Consider the following 24,738-nt stretch of genomic DNA (forward strand, 5'->3'; position numbering starts at 1 on the left):
TGGACAAATTATTAATTCTCTCTGGTACTTGGTTTTCTCATGTATAAAGGGAGGATAATTCCACATATTCGTGTGTTTCTTATAAGAATGGAAAGAGAATTCATGTAAAATGCTTAACATGGTAGTAGTTCGTAATATTGATTAAGTCAATCAGGAAACATTTACTGATTTTTTTTAAAATTTATTTATTTATTTATTTATTTATTTTTGCAGAGCCAGGTTCTGTGCTAGGTTCTGAGGATGTGAAAGTAGACAGTACTAGCTGTTACCTCTGAGTCACTCACAGTTTCATAGAGAAGGCAGGGAGCAGTATAAGCCAGTAATTACAAGATAGTATTAAAAATAAGTCAAGGAATGACATTCTAGCCACAGCACTAGCATGTGGCCACAGGTGTAGGCTGGGAGGGCAGAAATGGCACAGCATGGGGGCACCTGGGTGGCTCAGTGGGTTAAGCCTCTGCCTTCGGCCCAGGTCCTGATCCCAGAGTCCTGGGATCGAGCCCCGCGTCGGGCTCTCTGCTCATCGGGGAGCCTGCTTCCCTTCCTCTCTCTCTGCCTGCCTCTCTGCCTACTTGTGATTTCTGTCTGTCAAATAAATAAATAAAATCTTTAAAAAATAAAAGAAAAGAAATGGCACAGCATGGACAGGGATGCTGAGAAGTGCACGTGACTCTGAGGGAGAAGTGAGCCGAGAATGGATTGTGAAGGACCTTGCTTGCGTGCCCGGGAGCCTGAGCTTTGTTGAAGAGGTGTGGGGAAGCTAACTGGTTCCTAAACAGAGCAACAACATGGTCAGATGTGTTTGTTAAGGTGTTGGCATCAGTAACTATACAGAGTGAAGAATTGAGAGACCTGCAAGCTGAAAGAGGGTTCCCGGAGACTAAAGAAGGCATGTTTCCAACCTAGCTTTGGAGAAGTCTCTGAATCTTAGGTTTTGCTCTGTGGATGCATATGTATCCTTTAAAATTTTTAGTTTGATTTCTTATGTATTAAATAAAACCAAATTTTCTATAAAATTAGAAAAATTTAAATTTTTAAATTTTTTAAAATTTTAAATTAAAAAATTTTAAATTAAAAAAGTATTCTGTAAAACTTTTAGGAGAAAATACTTGTGACCTTCGTTGGATTAGACAAAAATTTCTTAGTTAGGCCACCAAAAACTTAATCCATAAGAGAAATAACTAGATAAATTGGACTTTATCAAAATTTAAAAGCTCTTCAAAAAGATACTTTTAGGTAATTACAAAGACAGCACAACAATGTAAATGTATCTAATGCCATAGAACTGTACACTTAAAAAATACATTGACTTAAAATGGTAAATATTATGTTGTATGTATTTTACCACAATACAGAGGGAGAATTGGATCAGATCAATTGTATATAATGCCTTTAATGTATAAACTGTACAAAAAAGGCGGGATGGACTTAGATACAGAAACATGCATAGAGGAAAGGTGATGTGAAGACATGGAGAGGAGAGAATGCCATCTACAAGCCAAGGAATGCCAAGGCTACCAGACGCTGGGAGAGGCCTGGTCTCAATTCTCCTTCATAGCCTCATAAGGAAGCAGCCGTGCTTATATCTTGATTCTGGACTCAGGCCTCCAGAACGGAGACAGTAAATTTCTGTTTTTCTTTCTTTCTTCCTTATTTAGATTTTATGATTTTATCTGAGAGAGAGAGAGCACTAACAGTGCAGAGGGCCAGAGGGAGAAAGAGAAGCAGACTCTCCATTGAACAGGGAGCCCAACATGGGGCTCCATCCCAGGACCCTGAGATCATGACCTGAGCCAAAGGCAGACACTTATCTGGTTGAGCCACCGATGTGCCCCAAATTTCTGTTTTTCTTTTTTTTTTAATTTTTTTTTAATTTTTTTTTAAAGATTTTATTTATTTGTCAGAGACAGAGGGAGAGAGAGCGAGTGAGCACAGGCAGACAGAGAGGCAGGCAGAGGCAGAGGGAGAAGCAGGCTCTCTGCCGAGCAAGGAGCCCGATGTGGGACTCGATCCCAGGACCGTGGGATCATGACCCGAGCCAAAGGCAGCTGCTCAACCAACTGAGCCACCCAGGCGTCCCAAATTTCTGTTTTTCTAAGTCAAAGGAAAAAAAAAAAAACATGTTTTTGAAAAGACATACCATAGACTGGGAATAAATACTTGCAAAACATATATCTGATAGGGGCGCCTGGGTGGCTCAGTGGGTTAAGCCGCTGCCTTCGGTTCAGGTCATGATCTCAGGGTACTGGGATCGAGTCCCACATCGGGCTCTCTGCTCAGCAGGGAGCCTGCTTCCTCCTCTCTCTCTCTCTCTCTCTGCCTACTTGTGATCTCTGTCTGTCAAATAAATAAATAAAATCTTTAAAAAAAAACAAACATATATCTGATAAAGAATATATGAAGATTTCTCAAAATTCAGTCATAAGACAGATCACCTGATTAGAAAATCAGGAGAAGATTTGAATGGTACTTAAGGAAAGAAAATAAGCAGTGCAAATAATAAAGAAGTGAAGCATACATACTTAACATCATTAGTCATTAGGGAAATGCAAATTAAAACCACACCTATTAGAGGTATTACAACACCACACGTATTAGAATGCCTAACCAGAAACCAAAGAAATGTTGACAGTATCAAGTGACAGCACTTGATACAATTGATCTGATCCAATTCTCCCTCTGTATTTTTTTTTAATTTTTTATTTTTTATAAACATTTATTTTTATCCCCAGGGGTACAGGTCTGTGAATCACCAGGTTTACACACTTCACAGCACTCACCAAAGCACATACCCTCCCCAATGTCCATAATCCCACCCCCTTCTCCCAAACCCCCTCCCCCCAGCAACCCTCAGTTTGTTTTGTGAGATTAAGAGTCACTTATGGTTTGTCTCCCTCCCAATTCCATCTTGTTTCATTGATTCTTCTCCTACCCACTTAAGCCCCCATGTTGCATCACCACTTCCTCATATCAGGGAGATCATATGATAGTTGTCTTTCTCTGCTTGACTTATTTCGCTAAGCATGATACACTCTAGTTCCATCCACGTTGTCGCAAATGGCAAGATTTCACTTCTTTTGATGGCTGCATAGTATTCCATTGTGTATATATACCACATCTTCTTGATCCATTCATCTGTTGATGGACATCTAGGTTCTTTCCATAGTTTGGTTATTGTGGACATTGCTGCTATAAACATTCGGGTGCACGTGCCCCTTTGGATCACTACGTTTGTATCTTTAGCGTAAATACCCAATAGTGCAATTGCTGGGTCATAGGGCAGTTCTATTTTCAACATTTTGAGGAACCTCCATGCTGTTTTCCAGAGTGGCTGCACCAGCTTGCATTCCCAGCAGTGGAGGAGGGTTCCCCTTTCTCCGCATCCTCACCAGCATCTGTCATTTCCTGACTTGGACAGGGAACATCTGGCACTCTCATCCACTGCTGATGGGAATGCAAAATGATAGATTTGGAAGTTTTTTTATAAAATTAAATGTAAATTTACCTTGATACTGCATTCCCACTCTAAAGCATTTCCTAAAGAGGATTGAAAATTTTTACGTTCACACAAACACCTGTATGCAAATATTTATTATGGCTTTATTTACAATATTTCTAAACTAAAACAACACAAATCCTTGATTTGGTGAATGGGTAAATAAACTGGGTACATCTGTACAATGCAGTATTACTCAGTAATAAAAAGGAACGGGTTGCTGATACAGGTAACAACACAGGTGATTCTCACATGCATTATGCTAGGTGAAAGAAGCAACATACTCTGTGATTCCATTTCTGTGACCTTTTGGGAAAGACGAAACTGTAGCAGAAAATACATCAGTGGTTGCCAGAGACTGTGGGTGAGGGCTAGACTACAGGGGGACACTACAGAAGAGTTTGGTGATAGGAGTGTTTTATATCTTGATGGAGGTGGTAGTTACGTAACTATATGGATTTGTTAAACTTGTGGAAGTGTTCACTGAGAAGGATGAATTTTACAGAATGAAAATTCTTATCAGTAAACCTGACTTAAAACAATGCTCTGGCGATCTCATTTCCACTAAAAGGTATCAAAATTCCTAAGAGAAATGGCTGATTCCAGGTCTAGTGCAGGAAATGTAATAAGATGAGTTTGTACTACCTTATCATACAGAGAGCAGTTAGCTATCAAAGACCTCGAGGATCATATCAGAAAGACCCAGGAGACACATCATTAAGGGTTATAACACATCATTAAGGACTGTTAACTGCAAGTATGTTTAAATGCATGATTTTGTAATGATACTTAAACAAAACACTGCATTAGTCATCTTGGAAGATGTTTAGTAATCAGCTTCTTATTTTGGAAACTGGTAAATTAAGGAATCAAGCATTAATCCTTCTTTTTCGTATCTGAACTATCAGTCCCAAACTGAACTTCATGATAACCAGCTGGTTGATAAGGGGAAGTTTCTCTTCTTAGAAGTATTCCAGTTAATAAATTAAAGAATGATAGATAGGATTTGTACATCATTGTATTACAACTTCAGTTGATTCATAGATCTGGGAAGTACTCACCAGTGGTTACTAACCTCACAGAAGAGAAACAGACATCATATAGTTCCTGAGGGAAGTATACCGAACCCCTGTAAGATGGTCTTACAAAATAAATTGAACGTGAATCTGATCAAGCTTCTAAATCTTAACTATCATAACAGGATATACAGAGAAGAAATTACATGGGGAGGGTGTGAGATACACAGTGATTTTACATATTAAAAGATGCTTAAGGAACATATTGCCACATTGCTATGTGTGGACCTTAGTTGGTTCCTGACTAGAACAAACTTTGAGTCAGAAGAATTTGGGTACTCATTGGATAGTTGATATTAAGCAGTTACTACATTTTTAGGCAGGATATGGGTTTTGTGATTTTTTTTTTATAGATTTTATTTATTTATTTGAGAGAGAAACAGTGAGAGAGAGCATGAGCGAGGAGAAGGTCAGAGAGCGAAGCAGACGCCCCATGGAGCTGGGAGCCTGATGCGGGACTCGATCCCGGGACTCCGGGATCATGACCTGAGCCGAAGGCAGTCATCTAACCAACTGAGCCACCCAGGCGTCCCAGGTTTTGTGATTTTTAAAAATAAGGAATCATCTGAAAATATATTTATGGAAATATTTACCAATAAAATGCTGTGATTTCTCTGACTGACTTCAAAATAATCTAGTTGGGCGGAGTGGGTAAAAGTTTAGATCAAACATGATTGACTGTGAGTTAATTGTTGAAACTAAGGAATTTATTAATTCTACTTTGTATATATTTCAAAACATCTGTATAAAAAAGTTTTGAAAAACTGACAAATGCTACAGAGATAGCCAAGAGGAATAGAACTGATATGCATCCATATCTTTTAGCTTTAAGAAGTTGTTGGTGACCTTTTCCAGTCACTTTGGTGAGGTAGAGTAGATATGAGAAGAGAAACGGCCATTTCTCCAACATCATTTTGTAACAGTCTTTTTATTTACTCTGCCCTGGCCACAAACTTTATTTATATGAATGAATGAGCCAATGAATGAAGTCTTCAAATCTGAATTCAAATGTTACCTCTTCTGTGAAGTCTTCTCAACTCCTAGCCTCTTGCCTCCAAGAAAATTCAGAGACTCTTTACCCTGTAGTCCCACTGTAACTTATACGCTCTCCTGTAATAGCAAATTCACAGTGATTGCTACTATTATTATTATTACTTTTTTTTTTTTTAAAGGATTCATCCAGAGATATTCGAGAGGCTCTTCACGAACTTTTGTGCTGTACTAATGTTTCAACCAAAGAAGGAATTCATCTTGCACTGGTGGAGCTGCTGAAAAATTTAACCAAGTACCCTACTGATAGGGACTCCATATGGAAGTAAGGACTTTTTTGCTCATTTGCTCACTGGGTCCAGTAATGTGGTAAATGTATACTGAATTATCCAGTAGTGGATCATCATAGATTGATGGTATGGCCCTCAGTTTGCCTTCAGTTTAGCAACCTGATTCAGCTTAACACTCAGGAATCTGATTCCTAAATTGACTATCCCATTTTAGATTATTTATTTATTTGTCCATCCATCCTCTTAGCAGATAGTATGTGCCCTGCTACTGTACATTCACTATGTGCCCAGCCCTATGGTAAGTGCTGCAGGCAGAGATGAGCTGATTAGATTCCTTTTGCTCCTCTATCCTGTTAATCACTTCTTTGTCTGTTTTGCATTGTCTAAATGATCACAGCTGCATTGTAGAGATGAGAGGCAGGACTGGCACTTTGTCTACAGATGGAAAACCACTTCATTTTTTCCCTTGATTACCTCTACCTTTACTGACTAGAGTCAAAATTGACATTGTTCATGAATTGCTGTTTGAAGAACTACTTGCAGACATTTATTATAAAATGTTCATAATCGTGCTCCACGTATTTAAGTGAGCTTATGTGATGAGATCACTCCAGTGGTATAGTTTATTGGATTTTCTGAAAAAAATTGGTACTAAAAGTAGAAAAACTGTGGGTCAGATTAGATACTTGCAAGATCTGTTTAAGACTGAAAACACCAGGGGAGTCTTCAAAGAGCACTCAGTCCTTGGGGTGTGGGTCTTGTAGTAGGAAGAAAAACTGGTGTCAGTGTCTGTATCTGGGATGACACAGAAGGAATGAGTAATTTTGCTTGATGGAAGGGATTGTTATGGAGTGTTTCACAGAACATTCTTCTTGCCTTACAGTAAGACAGGTGGTTATTTGGTTCACCCAGAGTATTTATTTAAGACTGTCTTTACTGGTGACTGTAGACTGAAAGCTCCTTCACCTTGTAGTGTTTGTAGTGCTCCAGAGGATTTTGAAGTTGCCTATTCTAATAATCATTTGATTTTTCATTTCTTCCCATGAATGGTGGCTTTATTTAGGAATACCAAAAAAGGATGTGATAAAGAGGGAAGGAATAATCACAGTGGCAATGTTTTTAAGACATTTTTAAAAGGTAGATACATAAATGAAAACCTGGAGGGGAGGTAGTTTGTTATGTTTATATAGCTTTAGTTCATTCAGCAAATGCTTGGAGTACTTGGCTCTATAACCCAATTGCTGTGTTGGTGCTATGGAGAGTTAAAAACGGATTCAATTCAGAGGCCTAGCTTTCAAATAGCAGGATGGAAAGAAGTAGGGAATATGTAGGTAGGTAGGTAGGTAGGTAGGTAGGTAGATAGATGATTAGGAAAAATATTACAAATCAGAATTGAAGTCCAGTTTCAGAGAGACCCAGATGCTTGAGCGACCTGAGCAAAATAGGAGATAAAGGGGTAGCACCTAGAGGCCAGACTACAAGATTTACAATGTCCCCTGAAACACAGTGAGTAAAAGGGTGGGAGTTCAGAAAATTAGCCATTCAGTTCTTTTCACATAGAAGGAAAAGCAGAACTGGGCAAAAGTATACTTTCCTAACAATATCACGTGTTTTAAATGGGATACCTATCCTACTCCAAATATCCATGAATTTGTTCCTGGTGCTTGCTTTCTCTCTATTGCCAGTCTGTTTGTTCTCCAGTCCCTGGGGAAGTCCTTTCTCCTTTGTGAAACTTCTGATCATGGTGATCTCCTCTACCTTTGACAAGTGGAAAGCAGGGGAGTATCATTCATTTGGTAGTTCATTGCCTTGTAGTGTTCATCATTTTTGCCCCAGCTGAATTATAAACTCCACAAGAATAGAGATAAGGATTTATATTTCTTTTCTAAACCTTCTAAAACAGAACTTAAAAAATGATAATACAAATGCTTAGTTACCAGTGCCATGTAGTGGTATAAGCCATGTGGTGCCATGGCTTATAAAGGTTTTCATGTCATCATAATAGTTAACTAATAGCTACTTAATAATACCTAATTGAGTTCTTACTTTGAAACAGACTCTTTGCTGAGTAATTTTTATTCATTATCTCATTTAATGCTTATAGCAACTGTATGAGGTAAGGATTTTTTAATCCCATTTTGTAGGTGAGAAGCCTGTCTGCCCAAGGCCACACAGTTACTCATTTTCATGTTTCAGGTCAGGTCACTTCTGATTTCAGAACTTCGCCCAGGATATCCGTTATACTGCTTTTGCCTACAAGTAATGGGAAATCCGATTAAAAGTGGTTTAAACAATGAAGTCTAATTTTTTGGCATTACAAATCAGGAAGTCAAGTTATAGGATTGGTCATTTAACAGCTTAACAGGGTTATTAACACTGTGGTTTTTCTGCAGTTCTCTTGGCATTTTTCTCATAGTTGCAGGATGGCTGCCTCATAAGACAGTATCTTAAGGCATAAAGGAAAGGGCATTCCTTCTCACACATTTTTTTTTTGTCTAGGAGAACATTCCTGAGTAGCTCCCCATCAGACTTCCCTTCTTGTTCCTTTGAGCAGGAATGGGTTACTTTACTTCCTGCAAAGGTAGTAAAGTTTAAACCACTTGTGCTTGAGCCCTTGGGCTGAGTCTCCCTTCTCTGAGCACCTACCTGATACTTGAGTAAAATCAGTGTTCTCTTGGCAAGGAATTTGGAGAAAATAGCTGTTGGTTAAATAATCAGTAGTAATTTATGCCATATCAGCTCTTTAATAATAGCAATTTTTTTTAGATGAACTGAGTTCCAGAATAATTGAAGGACTTATTTGAGGTCATAGAGGTTACCAAAAATGGGTGGTTGGGAATTTGCATTTCTGAATCAGGTTTTCTGATTCCAATCCCCAGTACTTTTTAAAGCATTTGTTAAGTTACTAAGGTGGACTCTCATTTTGTTTGTTTCAGGTGCTTGAAGTTTCTGGGAAGTCGGCATCCAACCCTGGTTCTTCCCTTGGTGCCAGAGCTCCTGAGCACACATCCATTTTTTGACACAGCTGAACCGGACATGGATGATCCAGCTTGTATCCTCTGCAAGGATAAAACTAGGAAAGACTGGGCTGATTTGGTGGGCTGTTCTGGCATCTTTTTCTGCAGTGTAACTTGGAGGGGGCAGTCCTAGGTTTAATTTTTTTTCATTTCTTTTAATTAAGAGTATATTCCGAGGGAGCCTAATAGTTGTTATTCGTAGCTTTCATTCTTGTTTTCACAATAATTCACATTTGCTATTTAATATTATTATTATTAGTTTTTTTAAACCATTTGTTCAGCACCTATTATATTCCACACTGTTTCATGCTTTATACATTTACCATGTATATGTAAATATGCATATTTACATATGTAAATCTCCCAAATACCCCTGGAAGGAGGTATTATTCCCAGTTTGCAGATGAGGAGACTGAGGCTTAGAAAGGCTAAATAACTCCCCAAGAGCACATGTGGAATTCAAAGCCAGGCATCTTTGTTATTTTATTTTGTTGTTATTTTTATATATTTTGCTTATTTATTTAATAGAGAGAGAGAGAGAGAGAGCGCACAAGTAGGGGAGAGGGAGAAGCAGACTCCCCGCTGAGCAGGGAGCCTGATGCGGGGCTCAATCACAGTACCTTGGGATCATGAACTGAGGGAAGGCAGATGCTCAATGACTGAGCCACCCAGATGCCCCCATCTTTGGTTTTAAGGTCTATGAATGACCAATCTTCCTTCCTTCCTCTATTTCTCTTTCTTTTTTCTTTTCTTTTATTAAAGATTTATTTATTTGAGAGAGAGAGCACAGTGTGAGAGTGAGCAGGGGAGGAGCAGAGGAGCAGAATCTCAAACTCTGGACTGAGCCTGGAGCCTGACATGGGGCTCCATCTCATGACCCTGAGATCGTGACCTGAGCCAAAACCAAGAGGCAGACGCTTAACTGACTGAGCCACCAAGGGGCCTCAGTTTATGAACTTTCTTAATCTGCAGCCTGAAGAGGGGATGGGTTGAGCTAGTCTGCAGGATTACTTTGCCTCTGATGCAAGTTGAGTGGGTTTGTGACAGCCATGGGCAGCATGCCATGCAATTAGATTGTTTTCCGGTAATGGGAATACATTTACATCAGTGCACCCACAGTCTCTTATGGTTCTTTCTGCTCTATAGCAGATTCTTGGTGAGGTTTAGGGGATATTTATTGAAATGCAGAGATCAGCCAAATAACTGGCTGTCATAGGGTGACCATTATAGTCTCTCTTCATTCTGTTTGTTTATTTTCACACTTTTTGGAGAAATTTTTTTTTAAAGATTTTATTTATTTATTTGACAGACAGATCACAAGTAGGCAAAGAGGCAGGCAGAGAGAGAGGAGGAAGCAGGCTCCCCACTGAGCAGAGACCCCGATGTGGGGCTCGATCCCAGGACCCTGGGATCATGACCTGAGCCGATGGCAGAGACTTTAACCCACTGAGCCACCCAGGCGCCCCTGTTTGGAGAAATTTTTAACCATTTGTTTAGTTGATGTACTAATCAATGTCTGACTTCGTGTTTACCTCTGGGAAAGGCTTATTCCAGACCTTACTTTAAAGGTACAATACTGTAGCTGCTTGAAATTTAGCTCATCAGAAAGGGGCTTAAGGGCTAGATGTTATCACAAACCTCACATGATGTATTGAAGTGCTCAGAAATCCGAGGGCCCTTTTTACATTTAAAAAAACATTAAACACTTTTGGAAGGCTCTAACGTTAAGATACCTTTCTGGGCAGTTGAGAGGTTCTATTATTTAGGAAATATGTTTGGCTGTTCAGTAAAAGAGATTTCCCCCAAATGTAGCTTAAATGAATTAAGATTTTTACTTTTCTCCAAGGTAGAAGAAATCTGGAAGTACACAGTCTGTTGCTGGTAAAGCAGCTCTACATTATTCTTGGTGATCCAAACTCCTTCTGTTTTCTTGTTCAGCCATTTTCACTTATCCAGCATTGCTGCTGGAGGTCCAATGATCAGGCCCTGATTCTAGAGAGAAAGTTAGAGGATATTTGTGGTCAAATCAGTGTTCTGTTAGCAAGGAAAAAGGGAAGAATGGATATTGATTGGGTAGGCAACTGACAGGGTCTTCCACAGGGATACATATAGAAGATTGGAAACTATGTTTACCTTTTAATTTCTGATTTTCCCTCTGTTAAGAAAATATATATAGAAAGTAAGTCCAAAAAATTGAAAGAAGAAACTTCATACTGAACGTGCAAAATCCTGCTAGTCAGAGTAATTGACCATTAGTATTTTGGTGTATTTCCTTCTTTTTTAAGGCTTGGTGTTGGGATTTTGTTCTTGTTTTATTTTTTTAACATAGTTTATCTCATCATCAAATATATGATAATAGATGACTGCTCTCATATCTTCTGTATATGTTAGCAGCTGCTTTTGCACTTATGATACAATGTTTGTGATACAATATTATAAATTTTTCAAACAGAATTTTTAACGATTGCAAAATACTCCCATCAAGTAGATGAAACACGAGGTATATGGTCATTTTCCTGCTTTGGGGCATTTAGGTTGTTTCTGATTATTTGCTATTATAAATGATTCTGTACTCTATGATTATTTACTTAGAGTAAAATCTGAGGTGTAGAATTACTCACCATCCAAAAGACTTTTACTGTCTAGTGTCAAATTATGATCCAAAGATTTGTGCCCAAGTGTACTTTAGTGAGCCATGTACTGCAAGTTTCAATGTGTTACTATTCTCTGCAGGATCAGGCATTATTTTAAAAAAACCTTTGGTGAGTGGGGTAATGTATCTCTTTGTTTGAATTTGCATTTATTTGTTAGAAAATTGTCATTTAATAAGACTTTTGAGGGTGGGAATTGGAGGCACATCATTCTAGCTAACGTCAACCTTTTAAACCTCCAGGTTTCTTAACCCAATCATCCCTCAGACATTGCAGTTTTGGTTCTTATTTTTAATGCTGCTAAAACCTGTCCAACAATGCCAGCACTATTCTCAGATCATACCTTCAGACACTATGCCTACCTCCGAGACAGTCTTTCTCATCTTGTTCCTGCCTTAAGGGTATGTTGAAAACAACTTTTGTCATTATTTTTGGTGTTTTGTCATTATTTTTGGTGTTTTGATTTTGGGTCCTTTGTAGTTGTTAAATAGCAAAGAGCAGGCTATATTTTCTCTGAAAACACATTCATTCATTCTCTTTCTCTCTTGGGCTTTCTCCCACTGTTTTGTACTTTTTCTTCTGTATTCCTTACTTTTTTTTTTTTTTTAAAGATTTATTTATTTATTTGACAGAGAGAAATCACAAGTAGTCGGAGAGGCAGGCAGAGAGAGAGAGAGGGAAGTAGGCTCCCTGCTGAGCAGAGAGCCCGATCATGACCTGAGCCGAAGGCAGCGGCTTAACCCACTGAGCCACCCAGGTGCCCCATATTCCTTACTTTTTAAGAAGATTCGTATTCTAAATGTCCCTGAGTTATTGACGATGTTATGTTAGGCAAGAAAAAGGAATCTGGAACAATATATTCCAGACCAAGGATTAGATTTTGCAACATTTTAACAATTACATAAAGCCAAAATTCTCAACAAATTTATTTTTTAATAATAAAACCTTTGTTACTTTTAAAACCTTAGAGATACAGAAAGAACAACTTTATGAACCATGAGGGTAATGGCAAACACTGAAAGCTGACTGTGTGCAGACACTTCTCTAAGCTCTCCATTTGTGTTAACTCATTCCTGTTTAGGTGACTCCCAAGGACTTTATTTAGAATAATATATGTACATGGTTAGAAAATCTAAACTGTGTATAAGGTACAAAATTAAAAGTGAAATCCTCTTTGCTCTCGTCCATCCCTTTCTTGAAAGGTAACCACTTTTAGCAGTAAGAACAAGAATTACAATTACCATCCTATAAAATGTTTTTATAGCGTGCTATGTAAATTTATTTGGTAATAAGCCATCATTGCCCTATGAAGTGAAAGATCAAATGAAGTTTAAAAATAAATGTGACAGGGGCGCCTGGGTGGCTCAGTGGATTAAAGCCTCTGCCTTCAGCTCAGGTCATGATCCCAGGGTCCTGGGATCGAGCCCCGCATCGGGCTCTCTGCTCGGTGGCGAGCCTGCTTCTCTCCTCTCACTCTATCTGCCTCTCTGCCTACTTGTGATCTCTGTCTGTCAAATAAATAAATAAATAAATAAATAATCTTAAAAAAATAAATAAATAAAAATAAAAATAAATGTGACAGCAGATTGATTTTTAGTCCCATTTCTGTGGTTACCTCATTTACTTCAGTTAGCAATAGAACATAATATTATCCATACTCTTTTCTTTTTCTCCTTGCAGTGGTTGTATTGTGTAAACCATATCTATTCTCTCAGTCTGTCTCCCTTTCTCCCAGTGAAGCTAGGGAATGAGAGAAAGGTTATTTACAGAATCACCTTACCTGTTTTCCCTTTCCTGTGTTTGACTCCCTTTTTTTTGTCCTTGTTTCTTTGTATTACCAGAAGCTGAGCCACAGAATTTGGTGGTCTTATAACCCTACTATGTTTGCTTAGTTACCAGGTAGAAAACTAGTGTCATCGGCTGTTTCCCCCAGTATCATGCCTCATGAGGATCCTTCCCATCAGTTTCTGCAGCAGAGTCTTGAAAGAGTGTACAGTCTTCAGCACCTCGACCCTCAGGGAACCCAGGAGCTGCTGGAGCTCACCATCAGGTGAGGTGACCATCTCTTTACTTTGACAGAGTTAAACTTTACACTTATGCTCAGCTGAGCTGTTTTTAATTTCTGGTGTCGGCTACAGGCTAGTTTTTCGGAGTCTGTGGCCTACACTCAACACGTAGTTTTATGACATGTTTGTATTTGCATTAGATTGGAGTTTGAGCATATTACAAAGGAAAGCTTTTCGTGCTCATGACCGCTTTGATGATGAGTGCAAAGCTGAAGAGTTACAAAGAAGCAGTTTTAAATTTTTCTCTCCTTGTGTATTAGTTAGGATGGGTGACAGAAAATGTAAAGAACTGTGGCTTGTGTAGGAGGAAAGGTTAATTCTTTCCTGCAGGGAGGGCAGAGCTACGATGTTTATCAGGCCCCTACGTGCATTCTTTCTCCATCTTCTGCATCAGGTTCTCTGCCTAAAAATCCAAACTCTAACTATCCCCTCTGTTTTCCAGGCTGCAGGAAAAAGCAAAGAGCAGGAGAAGGGCATCATCATTTCTAACCTTACCGCCTTTTAAAGACACTTCCCCAAAGTTGCATGTTCTAATTTTACTTACATCCCATTGACTAGAACTTAAGTCACATGATGGTATCTTGTTGCTAGGAGCTAGGAAATGCAGTCTTCATTCTGGTGACCAGTGCTTAGTTAACATTTGGTGACTCTGATACTCCAGAAGAAGGGGAGGATATTGGGGAACAACCAGGAGACTCTTCCAGACCTTATTAGGATGTTTTGAATGATATGAAACAAATTGAAATCCATTTGCCTTTAACAAAAATAGTTTCTGTCTACTTTTTTGAATAAGGTTTGTGGCAGAGCTGAGTAGCGCCAAGGACACTGTTTGGCTGCAAAGCCTAAAATATTTATTATCTGACCCTTTTCAGAAAAGGTTCGCTGACCCTGAAGTGATGCCTCGGTCATATTTTTTTCTTCTGCTCCATTAACAAAGTGATTAGTTTTGGAGGCCAGTATCTGAAGTTGTTGGCTCCAAGCCCAGGAAAATAAGTTCCACTTTCTGACTCATCCCCACCTAAGTAAACATTTAGGTTTTTTTTTTGACAGTTTTTATCCTGTTGGCACTAAAGCAAGTACAAAATGCCTAAAAGCAAGCCAATTTGGTCATCAGATGCAGTGCTGGCTATTAGTGGGTGCTCAGTAAACACCTGCTGGCCCGACTTGCCTGCGTGTAGTCCTGCTGGGCTTCAGGCTGGTGAGACCACTGTTCTAGTGCTATAGTCAGCCCTGGATACTGTTTCTAACTTGAGTGCATTCTGATGAGGGTGGCCAGGGTGGTAAAAGATCCAGAAAGGAAAGCAGATGGTGGAGTAGTTATTGATGACGTGCTCTGTTTTGCAAACATTATTGCAGTTATTGTTACCATTTCACAGAGAAGAAATGACAGTTTGGGGAGGTGAAGCAATTTGCTAAGAAGTAGCAAAACCAGGCTTTGAATCTGGTTTTGTTTGACTCTAAATTTGTGACTTTGTGACGTGTTGCAGTGAAGATGATTCCTGTTAGATTGGGTGACTTGGGGGTTCTGCAGAAATTACATTTTTGGTAGTTGTGGAAAAGGGAAATATTAGAGTTTCATACAGAAGTTTCTCTGATTAGGACTCTGATCACTTACTTATTGGTACTAGTTTAAAACAAACTTCACCATCATACGCAAGCCATCACCTTTGTTGTAATCCCAAAGTCCATTTAATCTAATGGGATCTCACCTGTAGAAAGTGTGCTTCAGCTGGGGCTCCAGGAGATGATTTATTTGTTTCTAGAATTTTTTTTTGAAGATTTTATTTATTTATTTGACAGACAGAGATCACAAGTAGGCAGAGAGAGAAGGAAGCAGGCTCCCTGCTGAGAAGAGAGCCCGATGTGGGGCTCTATTCCAGGACCCTGGGATCATGACCTGAGCTGAAGGCAGAGGCTTTAACCCACTGAGCCACCCAGGCGCCCCATTTGTTTCTAGAATTTCACACCTCCAGATATATGTAGATATGATGTTTATAAGGCTCTGCTGTCCTTGATCATAATAAGAGCTGCTGTCTGTTTTAAGTGCTTACTATGTACCCACTCTTCTAAGTGCTTTAAGAGTTGAATTTGGAAACAGTCTTATGAAAAGTACCCGATTTTTAAATGAGTGAAAGAGCTGGGGGTCATTCATTTGTTATATGGTTTTTGAGTATTTGTCATATGCTAGGCAGAAGTGGCACAGTGGTGAACAAAACAGTCTTTGTTGCAAGGGATCATACAGCCTGTTGGGGAGGTAGCTAGGGAAACAAGAATTGTAATATTGTGCTTTCCATGCTGCAGATGGGAAGTTCAGGGTTCTCTAGGAAAACAGATGGGGGATACCTGGCCCCTCCTTAGATGGCTAAGCAGTTACCTGAAGACTGAATAGAAGTTCATCAAGTGAAGAAGGGAGAAGACTGTCCAGGACCAAGAATGGCAAGGTCATAGATTAGAACATAGGTCTAACTAGCCCTTACTTTCATCTGGTCACATTGTTCTGTTTCTGATTAACAGTGTGTAGGACACGAAGGATCTGGTATAATGAGATGTAAAATGCAAAGGAATTGGTTCAAGCCTCAGTTTTTATCATTTCCTAGGTATGTGATCTTGGGCCTCAAGTCCCCCCTCATCTGTAATTTGAGAGTACTATGTAGCTAGCTGGTCATAGGACTGTTGTGAAGGTCATTATCATGACATGTGTAAAGTATTTTGAGAATAGCAGTTGGTTAGGTAACAGTTGGTTATTTCTGAAATTTTGTTTTTAAAATTTAAATTCTGAAACAAATTAAAAATAATAAAATTTAAATTACCACTCATTTGACACAGTAGACATGCTCTTAATATTTTTAAGTAAATCCCGTCCAGATGTTATAAATGCTTATTGCCATGAGGTGGATGAGGGATTGCTAAAGTGTATGTTCCTGGGAAGGGCACTTTTGCCCTCCCAAATCCCATTTGCAGAAATGTGGCTTAATATGCATCTGGTTTTAGGGGCACCTGGGTGGCTCAGTGGGTTAAAGCCTCTGCCTTTGGCTCAGGTCATGATCTCAGGGTTCTGGGTTCGAGCCCCCGCATCGGGCTCTCTTCTCAGCAGGGAGCCTGCTTCCCTTCCTCTCTCTGCCTGCCTCTCTGCCTACTTGTGATCTCTGTCTGTCAAATAAATAAAATCTTTAAAAAAATATATGCATCTGGTTTTTTTATTTTTTAAATATTTTATTTATTTATTTATTTATTTATTTGACAGAGAGAGAGTGTGAGAGAGGGAATACAGGCAGGGGGTGTGGGAGAGAGAGAAGCAGGCCTCCCCCTGAGCAGGGAGCCCAATGCAGGGCTCAATCCTAGGACCATGGGATCATGATTGGAGCAGAAGGCAGATGCTCAACGACTGAGCCACCCAAGCACCTTTGCATCTGGTTTTAAATTGGTTTTAGTGTCATCTCTATTTGATGTAGTTCATAAATAAATGAAAGAGTTTAATAACAGATAAATAAATGAAATATATAGTTTAAAAGAAAAGACTTGGAGTTCAGACAGACCTGAGTTCAAGGCCTATTTTTGCCACTATTAATCCTGTGACCTTGGGCAAACCGCTTAAACTCTTATCTTCCCTTTCATTCTCAGTGACATACAATTAATTGCAATTCACATTGTCAGGATTAAATGGGCTCAAGTAGGGAAACAGCTAGCACACCTAGTATATTGCACACAGAAGGTGATCTTTGTACCTTCTCATTAAAGAGTTCATAGTTTCCTGAGGGATGTTTAAACTTAGGCTCCCCGAGGATTGTGGGCATAAAGAGGTACAGAGAGGAAACAGTAGGATAACAGCATTTTGTCCAGGAGTAGCAAGTTTCTTTCTTTGCTCTCCCAGTTTGGCTCTCCCATGGTTGCTTGGCTCACATCTTGTTCTGTGCAGTTAAGAACAATTGCTTCAGTGCCGGGGCTGTAGAATAGCTTACCATCCGGCGGCTGTGTAGTCAGCTGCTCAGTGTTGTCTGTCATCGAAACAGAAGCCAGAATCTTCCTCGAGAGGAAACATTCAGAAATGGAGTGATTCAGGGATGCCTTTGCAAGGGAGACATCAGAGATGTGAGGGAGGCCAGCTGACCACCTGTGCAGCGTTTCACAGGTACAGTTAGCTAGGATGGTCTTGCCTTTTATTGTGCTGTATTCCACACCTGAGTAGGCTCTCCAAGAACCTCTCAAGCCACCCAAACTCACAAGACATGATATATAAGCCACAGGCCCCAATTTCTTCAGTCACTGTGGGAGTAATTCATTCTGTGTGTCTTCCCAGGGTGTCTCCTTCCTGATATCAAGGTCCCTAGGACACAGCATTAGCTATTAAGAAAGTTGTGTATTAGAGGGAGGGGCTTAGTCAAACGGACAGTTTTGTATAGGCTACTGTGAAACGTTCTATGTTATGCCAACCCTGCAGCTCCACTTCCCTTGTGACCCAAATCACGTTTTCCACAGCTAGCATTTCTGTATGAAATTTTGATGTTGCCATTAAAAAACAAGATGGTTTTCCATGAATGCTTTCTGAGATGGATTATAAGGTCATACACACACATGCACGCACACACACACACACATACACACACTTCTCTCCTCAAAAAAGTAGAAAGGAAAACAATGATTTTTTTTGTTCTTGTTGGTCTATTGTGTTACCTCCAAAAGAGAAAGAAACTGGTAATGGTGGTTGCCTATGGGAAGGGTGTACTGGTTTGCAGCGCCCTGTTATAGGAAGGTAAACTAAGTTAGTTGCATATCCTTTAGTATCTTTTGAATTCTCTTATCTTATTGGTTTAATTGTATAGCTAGGTATGTATTATCTATTCAAAAAATTAAAATTTTAAATCAGTAATTCCAGCCCCCACACAACTATTGACCTGTGTGTGGCACTTTCTATTTTCTTGCATCCAGGCAGCTTGGTTTTATATTTTTGCAATCACTTTGGCTATTCCAGTATCCAGTGAGGATGTTTTTGGCTTTGGGTATCTGGGAAACCTTATCTCAAGCAAGCTTGTGATGGGTTTTTGTTTTCTCATATGAATAGAAATCCGAGGCAGTTCTAACTATGGTATGGTTGTGTAGTTCACTTATATTATTAAAGACCCAGTTCTCTGTCTCTTGGGATTTTTCTTGTCCTCAGCATTTGCTTTATCCCAAAGCTTTTTCTTTTGGAGTTACAGTATGGCTGCCGGTGGCAGTCAGGACCGTAAGTGCCCTTTTTCAGTCTAGGGCATGATGGAGATAGAGACAGACATACAAACTACTATCAGGCCTGCTCCAAGTGTGGAGTATAAGTCCTTCAATTAGGACTGAGAAGGCCAACTTAGGTCACATAACCTGGGAGATGACATATACTAATTGGCTTAGTTCAGTCAGACTCTACCTGGGAATGGGTTTGGGGATACCTTGCCTTGAACAAAATCAGAGTTCAGTAAGTAAAGAAGACATAAAGAATGGCTAACTGGGTAGGGAGCCAACAAAGCCTACTACAGTATCTTAATTTTTTTTTTTCCTGGTGATACAAAAAATACTCATCTGTTATATAAAACACTTGAAAAATAAAGCACAGTTGGGAGAAGACAATAAAAAGAACCCTCATACCTCTCTCAGAAAACCACTTTGCTGTATTTTTCTCCTACATACAGTTTTTTGTAGTTAAGGTCTTATACCTTATTACCGTTTTATATTTTAACATCTGTAGAATATTCCACTATAATAGTGACATATTGTGGGGCATAAAGCATTTCATTTCTGTTGGATATTTCTCTTAGAATTACTTCTCAGCGTAAAGGTACTGATCAAAATATTTATATTTGAAAGTATGTATGGCTTTTATAATGGTACAGTTTTACTTTACAAAAGAATTTTATCAGCTTAAACTCTTATCAGAGCATGAGTGAACCAGTTTCATTATAAACACTCCATCATTGGATGTCATCATTTTAAAAATTTATGACCAGTTTTACTAAGTATAGAATGGTAAAATGCTTTTTTTTTTTTTTTTTTTTTTTAAGATTTTATTTGTTGAGGGGCGCTTGGGTGGCTCAGTGGGTTAAAGCCTCTGCCTTCTGCTTGGGTCATGATCCCTGGGTCCTGGGATTGAGGCCCACATTGGGCTCCCTGCACAGCAGAAAGTCTGTTTCTCCCTCTCCCGCTCCCTCAGCTTGTGTTCCCGCTCTCTCTGTCTCTCTATCAAATAAATAAAATCTTTAAAAAAAAAAAGATTTTATTTATTTATTTCAGATTGAGAGGGACCGAGAGAGAGCACAAGCAAGGGGAGGGACACTGCTTGTTTGGCCTTTCAAGGACACTGGGATCTGACCCGAGCTGAAGGCAAACACTTAACCCATTGAGCCATGCAGGTGCTGCTAAAATGGTAAAATGCTTTGGACCTGATCTTTATATGGCTGTCATTATCCCTATCCACTGTTGGGCTTGGGGTTTTCTTTACTGCAGGGATCTTCAAAGACTTGGAGAACTTCAGTCTGAACTAGCAGGAGTCGCTGACTTCTCTGCTACCTATCTTCGGTGTCAACTTCTTCTTATCAAGGTTGGTTTGGATCCTTTATGTTTGTATTTTGTGATTACTATGTGCATAAAGTGCATAGAAAGCACTTTAGTGGATTCAGCAGTTCTTGAAGCCATAAGTAGAAAACTGTAGTCCTGCACAGCCGCTGAGCAGTGAAGAAATTATGTTCTCCGCAGTATAATTATATTAGTCTCTAATTAAAAAATTGTTCATTTGTGTGGGACTTTAAATTTTTTAAATTTGGGAGAATTCTTTTATCATTGTATGATTAGAGCAGATTGGATGATCATTTTCATTAGAATCCTAAGGATTTTTCATTTTTTAAAATAATTTGATTAGCATATAGAACTTTTTTATTATTTCTTAAAATTCCAGTTTCACTTTGCCCAGGTCCTAACTAGGCAAAGGTTGTTTTCACTGCACTTAAAATTTTGTCCACCTTACTGACATTTCGTTTTAGCCAGATTGTATACACACAAACACAGTTCTAACTATGGTATGGTTGTGTAGTTCACACAAACACACAGAAACACACACCCACAATTGGTAGCCAAGAAGCTGTCCCAGTTTGCTGAGATGAAAACGTGTTAAGTTAGTTCAGTAGCTTTCAGCTTCAGCAGCAGAGTTCCACTCAATTTAGGCTTAGGTGTTGGACTCCCCTTCTCACTTGATAAGTCTTTATCCTGGCTTTGGTTCCAAGTGTTAGTGATTATGATATTTGACCAAAGTCAGAATAAATGGCGTCGTTAGAAGTTATTTCTCACTGTAAGATGTGTGAGCTTAGGGTTTTGCAGGTATGTGTATATACATGGAAGGGAATGTGTACTCTGAAATGGGTTGGGATTTGTACAGCTCTTGTTTGGCTAGATAGATTCCTTCAAATGGATATAGCTGTGTAACCACCGCCACAGTCAAGATATAGAACATTCTCATTATCGCAAAAAGCTCCTCCATGCCACTTTTGTAGAGTTGTTTGGCCTTTTCAAGCTTCTATGAAACAGGGCTGACAATAATTCTACATAGGTAAGGGCTGGTAACCAGCAAGGTGTGTGAAAGCCCTTTGCCTAGTGTCTGATACATAGAGAGTGCCATGTCAGCGTTGGTCTTCTTTCTTTCCTTCCTTCCTCCCTCCCTCGCTCCCTCCCTCCCTTCCTCCCTTCCTTTCTTTCTTTCCTTTTTTAAAAAATTTTATGTATTTATTTCACAAAGGGGGGAGGGCACAAGTGAGGAGAGCAGCAGGCAGAAGGAGAGAGAGAAGCAGGCTTCCCGCTGAGTAGGGAGCCTGATGGGGGTTTGATCCCAGGACGCTGGGATCATGACCTAAGCCTAAGGCAGAGGCTTAACCGACTGAGCCACCCAGGCGCCCCCAGTGTAATAATGTACAAAAAAAAAAAAAAAAAAGGCATACACAATTCTGCTTTTAGACTACAACTGTATAAAAAGCACATATATGAAAAATGATTGGAAGTGAAACAGTAACTGTTAAGGGTAGTATGATTTGGATGCTTTAAAAATTTCTGTATCTATAGTTTAGACATGCTGCTGTCTAACTGGATAATCACCAGGCACATGTGACAATTGACTACTTAAAATGTTAGTTCAAATTGAGATGTGCTATAAATGCAAAAGACGCACGGATTTCTGAGACTTACTGGGATGAAAAACAATGTGAGCTATTAACTTTTAGAATACTAATTTGTTAGTGAAAATATATCTTAAATATACTGGGTTAAGTAAACTATATTGTCAAAATTAATTTCATCTATTTCTTTTTACTTTTAAAAATGTGGCTACTAGAATATATAAAATTATGTATACTGTGTGTGTTAATTTCTATTAGATATTATTAGTCTAGATCTTCTATAAAGGCATTAGGTTATGTCTTTAGGGACTACAGCAGAGGTTTAGAGAGATGAGAGTTGGGGCCATACGGCTGAGAGGAGAGGGGTGGAAGGTAAAATTGTGGCTCCGCGTGATGCTTTTGAACATAGATTGAGGGAGAGGGAAGAATGTAGAAAAGCTTCTTGATTTCTGGTGTGACATGTCAGTAGGTGAGGGGCTCTTCAAAGGATAGTGAGCAAAACAAAAGAACCACAGTCAAGGAAGACGGGTCTGGGCAGCCAGGGTTGTCTAGTGGCTCTGGGAACAAGAAGGGCTGAGAGCCATGGCTTTCTCGCCCATTTTAGTGAGAGCTGCATTACTCCTGCCGTCAGCTTGCAAGCACTGGTCTGATCTGGATATAGGGCCTTTGAGCTGGGAATTGGATTGAATGGGAAGAAGTTCAGCCTTTGCTTTCCTCTTTCTTTATAACAGGCAGGGCTTACTAGCTTAAAAGAATAAGATTGAGAAGAAGTCCTGATCCAGATTTCCAAAGCAAAACAAACACAGAAGCTTCAAATGATACACCAGTCTTGTGACCTCTGTGTTCTGTGTCTCCTGATTTGTCTTTTTAGGCCCTGCAAGAAAAGCTGTGGAATGTGGCTGCCCCTTTGTATTTGAAGCAGAGTGATTTGGCCTCTGCGGCCGCAAAACAGGTAAGCATTTTGGGATCTTCTCAGATGGATCTCTGTCCAGGCATTTTCTCATCTAAGATGGAGCCAGAGGCTTTCACATGGCTCCATGCCTCTGCTGTGCTCTTCTCAGTTCCAGCCTGTGACGGATGTTAGTGATTTGAGAAGCAGCATAATTAGGAGACACAGCACTGGCTTTGGAGTCAGGGGACCTGGGTTCTAGTCCCAGGTCGGCCTCTAATATTGTGATATTGAGGCTGCTTAACCTCCCTGGATTTTTCCTTTTCTGTAAAATACAGCTATTTAACTGGATGATTTTTAAGATGCTTTGGTGTTCTGAAATATTATCAGTTTGGAGTGCCTAAGTGGCTCAGTGGGTTAATAAGCCTCTGCCTTCAGCTCAGGGCATGATCTCAGGGTTCTGTGATCAAGCCCCATGTCAGGCTCTCTACTCAGCAGGGAGCCTGCTTCCCCTCCCCCCTCTGCCTGCCTCTCTGCCTACTTGTGATCTATGTCTGTCAAATAAATAAATACACTCTTTAAAAAAAAAAAAATATTAGGGCGTGTGGGTGCTCAGTAGGTTATGCCTTTGCCTCTGGCTCTGGTCGTGGTCTCGGGGACCTGGGATGGAGCCCCACATTGGGCTCTCTGCTCGGCGGGGAGCCTGCTTCCCCCTCTCTCTCTGCCTGCCTCTCTGCCTCTCTGCCTACTTGTGATCCCTCTCTCAAATAAATAAATAAATAAAATATTTTCAAAAAATTAAATAAATAAAAATATTATCAGTTTGTATTTCAGATATATTAAATTCCAGTAGATATTATCATGAACCTTTCATCTGAAAATGTAGCTGAACTCATTTTGAAGTTGTTTATATTTTTAGCCTATACCAACATTTGAATGTTGAAAGGTCCTTATGTACTCTTCAGTTCATTAAGTAGAATTTAATTATATTTGCCTTGAGTTTCTTCCTTTCTGACTTTGAGCAGTTTCCCTTCATTCTTAGGTATTGGGATTTGGTGAACTCTTCTAGGTCCTGTCTTTCAGGTAGTGAGTCCTTCTGTATATGACCCAGTGATTATGACCCAATAGCAAGCTAATGATTGTTACATTACAGTTCACTAAATGATTTCATGTCTGTTTTAATTAACACTCACAGTAATCCCATTAGGTAAGAATGAATATTAAGTCCATTTTATAGATGAAGTCGTTGAGGCTCAGCAAGGTTAAATTTATAGAGGTATAAGTAGTAAAGTTAGGGAATTGAATGCAGATCCTCTGGTACCCACTATGTTTTCTTCCCACTACTCTACTTGATCTGTCCTCTGAACTAGACTTCCTTTCAAACCTGCTGTGTGGCTTACTGTAGGGGAGTAGAACCTAATGACTAGAGAGCCCCAGAGTGGGAGGGGTGGGACCAGAGAACAGTAGTTTGGAAGAAAGAGGGGAAAGGAATAACTGTTGCTGGGTACCTGATACTGTGCTAAGTGCTGTTCATGCTACATTTTATCCTTGAAGTTTTATGACTGTGGGGCTACTTCTTCCCTATTTACAGATAGGGAAATTGAGGCCCTGTGTAATTAGGTAACTTGTCTTTCTGGCTGTTGTGGGAGAGCCTGGAGTCCTTTCTCTGACCCCAAAGCCCTCAAAGAAAGGGACATATAGAATGGGGAGACAAGCATCATTTGGATGGGAGTAGCTGATTTGGATCGAATAGAACAAGAGCTTAATGAACTGGGCTTGAGCTGAGGTCATAGATACTGTTTTCTACACTTGTTCTCCTCTCCATATTCCCAACAACAGACCGGGCCTGTAGAACAGTCTGTCTGGATGATTAACATGTGGTTAATGGTTCCTGGTGCTAAATTCTTGAGGACTTTTCCTAGAGTTGGGTTTCCATATATGGTGTTCATTCATTTGTTCCTACAACACACTAGTTTGGGGTTAGGGTAATAGCAGTGCTTTACGATTTTATCAGTGATTGAACTATTCATATCTTGACATCATCAACTAAGATGACTTTATTACTGGATGAAAATCTTTTTTTTTTTTTAACTGAGAAAACAACTTACTCTGTTTTCATAAGACATACTATATTAAT

The 24,738-nt window shown here is 39.5% G+C and overlaps 1 protein-coding gene across 2 annotated transcripts in view; it reads left to right on the forward strand.

Moving 5' to 3' along the window:
• Positions 1–24,738, forward strand: part of INTS4 (integrator complex subunit 4) — a 113,948-nt gene that overhangs the window by 72,184 nt on the left and 17,026 nt on the right. For both annotated transcript variants that reach the window (XM_032358043.1, XM_032358045.1), the window contains 6 exons: positions 5,745–5,887; positions 8,789–8,904; positions 11,788–11,921; positions 13,413–13,570; positions 20,058–20,151; positions 22,584–22,664. In XM_032358043.1, the coding sequence (XP_032213934.1) occupies positions 5,745–5,887; positions 8,789–8,904; positions 11,788–11,921; positions 13,413–13,570; positions 20,058–20,151; positions 22,584–22,664 (726 nt within the window). The remainder of the gene's footprint in view (positions 1–5,744; positions 5,888–8,788; positions 8,905–11,787; positions 11,922–13,412; positions 13,571–20,057; positions 20,152–22,583; positions 22,665–24,738) is intronic.

Source organism: Mustela erminea, chromosome 9 (assembly GCF_009829155.1).
Source record: "Mustela erminea isolate mMusErm1 chromosome 9, mMusErm1.Pri, whole genome shotgun sequence".
NCBI classification, from domain to species: domain Eukaryota; kingdom Metazoa; phylum Chordata; class Mammalia; order Carnivora; family Mustelidae; genus Mustela; species Mustela erminea.